A 6536-nucleotide genomic window follows, 5' to 3' on the forward strand; every position below is an offset into this window, starting at 1 on the left:
GAACGTTGAGGAGGTACAGAGAGAGAGAGGAAGAGAAGAGGACGCGCACCGCACTCGCGGGGACCGACGCAGCACTCAGCGGCGAAGGTGCTTCAGGTGAGACGCCAGGTGGGTGTCGCACGATGGAAGGCAGCCGGCCTCCTCTCCTTTTCCTGCCCCACCTGAGCAGCACGAGCAAGGTTTATGGGAGAATGAACGGAATCCCATGTACTAGCTTTTGTCCGAGCTAAGACTGCCATGGCGCCTCCTTTCTTTCATACTAACACACCATCCTTCGAAGATCCTCGGGCCCCGGTTCGCAGATCTCTAACTTACCGACCGCGTTCTAAGAAAATGGGCCCGCCATTTATCTCCACTTCGAATTTTCTTCTCCTTCCTATCAGCACGTTCTTTCACGTTAACTCGTTTTTTGAACGATTAGAGCTAGAATAGATTGGCACGAGTACGATCCTTTTAAGACAAACAAAAGATATGGGCATCGTAGTTATCGTACTAATGGTTTTATGAATAGGTATAGAGTCTAGATTTCATCGAGTTCATGAAACTTTCATAATGTCGCATCTACTACTCTACGTTATACTCTACGCGATACACTATTACGACTTTCATGATTGTTCTCTTTCGTACGTTTCACGATCTCGAAATCGTTGTCTTCGTTGTCGGACTTGTTTCAGAATGATTGAATCGTTCATTATGCACAGATTCCTACAATATCGATCGATACATTTACTCGATACATTCAATACAAAGAACCATCCAATCCGTGTATTTGAACGTACAAAGTTGATTCTATGAAGCAATGATTCACGTTTTTAAATCGTTACTTATTCGCATTACGATCAACCCTAATCATTCTTATACCGCGAACTTGACACCTTATTCGAATATATGCTCTCTTCGTTCATTTGATAGCTCCAATTGAGATTGGTGGCTGGCAGAAAGAAATCAACTGACAGTCTTACGTATAAACAAGACTGCCGGAGTCCGAAGTGAAGAACTTCCTTCGGTTTCGTGACCCGAAGTCATTATATGGCGGAGCATTTTCTCACGAGATACCTCGCTCTAATTATATGTCTAGCTTGCTCCTGAAACCTACAGGTTTATTGTTAAATGTGCTGGCTTCAATGTATTCGGAAGAAAAATAAGACGAAAGAGAAAGAGAGAGAGAGAGAGAGAGAGAGAGAGAGAGAGAGAGAGAGAGAGAGAGAGAGAGAGAGAGTAGAAGAAAGAAAAAAAGTAAAGAAAAGAAAAAATAAAAGAAATATCTAATTTCTACTTTGGCTTCTGTACTTTGCTCCTGAAAGAATCGTTTCGAATCCAATTCATGCGATAGATCGCAAGACGAAGAAGATCAAGAGTTTTTTCAAAATCTAATCGTTTCTTATGTGTGGATCTCTTAAGAAATACGTTTTTGAAAGCCCACGGAAAGAAGAATTCCTTGTAACATTGTGGCTTGTAAAAAGTAAACTCTTCGAACGAATTCGTGTTACTTACCGGGCAGGATATCTTGGCGTCAATTTTACCGAAGATCGATCCTAATCCCTTTTCTTTCTATCTTTTACTTCCTCTCACTTACTCACTTTCTCTCTCTCTCTCTCTCTCTCTCTTTCTCTCTCTCTCTCTTTCTTTTTTGTTACGTGCCGAAAAATTGGCGGTGCTGGCATCCGCTCCCGTCTCGAACGTTTCGTTCGTTCCCGATAATTTCCACATCGATCGGCTCTTTTACAAGTCTTCGCCAAGAAAGAAATTTTATTTCTTATAATAGAACGAACTAACATAATTGGATGGTAACGATCTATTTAACTTCTCGTTTATATATAGTAAATATTCACACGTATATACGTCTGTGTATGTATGTATGTATGTATGTGCGTTCATATATATGAAATAAATGAGTGGGAAAAAATAAGGAATATATACATATAATTTCTATTTCCTAAACTAACTTCAAGGCCATCATTAAAGGAAAAATTTTACCTATGTAAATCTTATTCAGTAACATTATGCTGCTCTGTCCATTGTCGAGCACGTAGAATTAGTTAACTCAGTAATCGGAACGATGTATTCATGCTCGCACAACGATACGAGTGTGTACGCTTGCTCTGCTTCGAACGCGAAAGCTTTAACTGCTTATAATTTATACGAACGAAGTATGATTATGCAGATTGCGCGTATATATTTTACAATAATCAAATTGTTCGTTCCTCGACGTCACGTTAATTGGGATTTTCGATTAAATCAACAATAGAGAAATATATATTTATATATATATACATGCATACAGAATGGAACATATCAATAGAAATACTTTTACATGTTTTGTTTATCAACAAACAGGATTTCTGTTCCTAGTAATCAATGAATTAAGAAAACATTTTTTTCCATCAATGGATTTTATGATACTAAGAAATGTTATGCTATATTTATTATCATATTAAGAAATTCAAGTGTTTCTATTTAAAGACTTCATATATGTATATATATATGTATATTAGAATCATCAGATATTTTATCGTTGTACAATTTATCGCGTTAAATACGTTTAATTGAACAAATTTAGTTTTTTATTTCGAGCTTATAATCATGTTAACAACTGAGTTATAATAACGTATATGTGTAAAGTTTACTACATGAATATATTTACAAATTATGTAAACAGAGTATTTTGTTGAATTATAAAAACAAATTGTTGAACGTATGAGTTTCTCTCTCTCTCTCTCTCTCTCTCTCTCTCTCTCTTTCAATCGTTTCGAGAAGAAAAAGAGTGCTCCTTATTTCGATGATAAATAAAATGTTATCTGAATTTCATCAAACTCAGAATTTGTCTATTCGACGCGAAAGTAGAACGGAAGAAGGGTATTGTATTTTCGTTTTCGTTAACGGCGAAGGCGTCGAAGTAAACGCCCATCGAGTTTCGACCTCTCGAGGCCGCGTCTGTGCCTAGAATCATAATTTCGGTATGGAACGAGAGTTCTTGGAAGAATCCCCGAGGCATTCTGCCTACCAACTATGGAGAATATAAAATTTGATCTACGATAAGGGAAGGACACAGTATTGTATATATCGAGATAAAAAAAAAATATCTTTCGTATTGGCGTGAAATCTTTCGTGACTTTGAACATCGATACTAACCAACGTTCGCTCTTTATTCCTCTACTTTCTTTTTCCTTTTCTTTTACCATCGAGATAAAGCTATCACACTTTAAAAGTGAACGTTTCCGATACTCGCGATTTTACATAATTAGATAGATACATATACATATCGTTGACTTTATCCTATGACTTCCATCGGAATAATATATACGAATAATAATTTTCATCTCTCGATGATATATGTATTTCATTGAGAGATAAAATTTCCTGGTAGATATTGTATCAATAAAAATATCGTAAAATCGTATCGATCGATCATTGATACTCGTAATAGCAATCGACTGGACTAATATACATAGAATATGAAGGAAGAGAGAAAAGAAAATGGATGACAGGGAAAAATGGAAAGTGGCCGATTAATTGGTCTCGTAGCTTGTGGAAAAGAGGATGAGGATGAGGATGAGGATGAGGATGAGGAGGGATATAAAGAGAAGGGGGACTAAAGGATGGAAAGGGTCCGCCGGCGTCGGGACGCATGCGTCGCGGAGCACTTGTTATGGGCGCCTCAGTCTTGGCTCGCCTGGGCTCTAGGCAATATCGCCGACGTGGAAGAATCGCGGTAAGCTCTTTGCCAGGGAGCCCCGGGAAACGGTCTAAAGATAGAAAACGGGAAACGCGGGAGAACGATAATAGAAACTGGTTCAATTTACAAATCTAGAGTTTGTTGTAAGTGAATAGTGAAACGATAAACGAGTGATGACTGATATAACCTCGAAAGGATTTCGTGAATATGGACGATAAGCTGTGAAGGAAAGTAAAAATATTGAGTGTCAATGGACGACGAGATGAAACTAGACCGGATGCTTCCTTGAAGAAGATGGTCAGGATTAAATAGATAGATACGATAGTTCCTTCTTGGTTGACCTCTCATTCTCATTCATTTCTGTCTCAGTGTTATGAGGAGTAGAAGGAAAAGATATCAGTTATAACGGTGAGCGTCAGGTGCTCTCGATTGGCCCGATATCAACGAAGATAGGAAGAGAGGACAGGAATCGATTTGAGGGAGTGAGAGAGAGAGAGAGAGAGAGAGAGAGAGAAAGTAATATATACATACATACATATATATACACACACAACGTGTTAGTAAGAAAAGGGAAAAGAAAAGAGAAGCAATCGTATTGAAAGAAATGATCATTCGATGAGGACACTCGGTATCTCGAGGAACACGCGAGAGAACGTGAAAGAGAGAGAAAGAAAGAGCTTTCTCCCGCCGACACTCGACCTCCTGTCAATATCATCATCCCTCTGATACTCGAGAGCAACTACCACTTGTATTTCCTTCACCCTCCAAGCCCGCATTTCTCCGACTCGAAATGAACATTGTCGATGTGATGTACTCTAAATGACGTGCTTCTTTCTCAATTGGCTTCCGCCGACTTAGTTTCGATCCATACCAGAGAAGATCGAATTGATTCCTGAAATAACCAACGAGATCAGTGAGAATCTTGTTCCATCTCTTGTTTCCTTGTTTTTCCCTCCGCTCGAAGCTTCGCGATGGAAGCAGGAGAAACTTTAGCGACCAGCCAGTGCTTCGACCGGTGTCACTATTTCAAGCACGTGTTTGCGTGTTAAAGAGGGACAAAAGTAGATCTTGATCGCGCGTGCGTGACAATGATGAAAATGTTTCGATAAAATGACGATCGTGACTGTTAACGAACGATCGATTTGTCGTCGATGACGAATCGAAGAAAATTCGAAAATTTCAAGTTTCTCGATATCTTATTGGGGGAGAGTTCGAGTCGAACAATTTTGCGTATTTGTTACCGTGAACTATTGAAAAAGGAAAGAGAAAGAAAAAAAGAAACGTTCTCTCATTTTTTTTTTTGGGGGGGGGGGGAAAGAACATTTATGAAGGATAAACGTTTAATGTTCCGGAATGCTTTCGATCAATAAACCAGACGAGAGAGACGAGCGTTCTCGATCGATGATCACCGCTCGAGGATTCTCTCGATCGCCATTTTGAATCTATTCGTGATTTCATATACGAGAAATATCTCATCACGTTTTTTCGAGCAAGGTGAAATTAAAGTTCAAGTAAAGTAAAAAGTACAGGACGTCGTAAGGACGTCGTAGATAATCGATCAATCAAGATGGGTTGCGAACTTAGCAAGTTGACAGCCGCGAAATCGCGAAATCAAAATGCTCGCGAAGGTTCACCGCCACCTCCTCAAACTACGACGGATCCAAGACTTCCTCTGACAGCTAGGCAAAAATTTACGGTTATGGCTAGTTGGAGAGCCGTAGGAAGAGCCCTGGAACCTACTGGTGTCTACATGTTCATAAGGTTTGTTTTCTTTTTCTCTCTTTTTCTTTCTCTCTTTCTTTCTCTCTCTACCTCTATCTATATATCTATTTATCTATCTCTTTTCCTCTTTTAACGAGAATACCGAGGAACGATCGAACGCTTTCGTGTCTCTTCAAGAGCGCACGTTTCAACTTAAAAATAGAAAGGATCTATAGTTACATGAACTATAATAGATACACGTCGATCGATCTATGTGATATCGTTGGTAGTACCAAATAAAATGGACAAGTTTGTTGGATCAAACTCGAGATATTTTCACGAATAACATTGAAATAACGCACAAAATAATTACAACGTATTATTCAAAATATTTTTAAATAATTTACTCCAAGTTAGAATTTGATAGTTCAATTAACAAACAACTTGTCCCGTTTTTATAAATTATTATTTATTATTCGTTATATTAATTTATATGATTTAACAATCATTCATTAACGTTTAGCGATTATTAAACTTCATATCATAAAATGGAAAACCATAATAATTCATCACTTCGAGAGATAAATTAAATAAAATAAATAAAGGTAAAAACGAATTGAGATAAACAAATATTAGTTTGGTACACATATTTCTGATAAGAGATAAAGAATTCGAAAGATTTTATTGGGCTTTTCGTTTACCGAATTCATTATCGATGACGTTCGAAAAAATCTCCAACATCAATTTCTAGTATCGAGTTAGCGATTCTTAGTGACGTTAGCAATTTTCTCTATTTCTCTCTCTCTCTCTCTCTCTCTCTCTCTCTCTCTCTCTCTCCCTCTCTCTGTCGCTATCTATCTATCTCACCACCTATCTATCTGTCTATCCGTCTATCTTTCTTTCTCTTTCCTTCGAGAGCACATACATTTTCCACGGTAGAACAAGCCGTGTTTCTTCGCGTCACGCGCCATTACGTGATTAGCTGAGCGTTTAGGCTCTTCAAGGCCGCCATCAACGTCAAACACAACCCTGAAAGTAGGGTGGATTATTCACCGAACCACCCTGTTCCTCTGCTTTCGAACGACGCCGATGATGTGCTTTATCTCTGTCTTTCTCTCTTTCTCTCTCTGTCTTTCTCTCCCTCTCTCTCTCTCTCTCT

The 6536-nt window shown here is 38.5% G+C and overlaps 1 protein-coding gene across 1 annotated transcript in view; it reads left to right on the forward strand.

The window, feature by feature from the left end:
- The first annotated feature begins 3639 nt into the window (after positions 1-3639).
- LOC122631655 (neuroglobin-like) overlaps positions 3640-6536 on the forward strand; it is an 11034-nt gene continuing 8137 nt past the window's right edge. Inside the window, exon 1 of the mRNA XM_043817611.1 lies at positions 3640-5437. Coding sequence (XP_043673546.1) covers positions 5244-5437 — 194 coding nt within the window. The 5' untranslated portion in view covers positions 3640-5243. The remainder of the gene's footprint in view (positions 5438-6536) is intronic.

Source organism: Vespula pensylvanica, chromosome 9, assembly GCF_014466175.1.
Source record: "Vespula pensylvanica isolate Volc-1 chromosome 9, ASM1446617v1, whole genome shotgun sequence".
Classification (NCBI taxonomy): Eukaryota; Metazoa; Arthropoda; class Insecta; order Hymenoptera; family Vespidae; genus Vespula; species Vespula pensylvanica.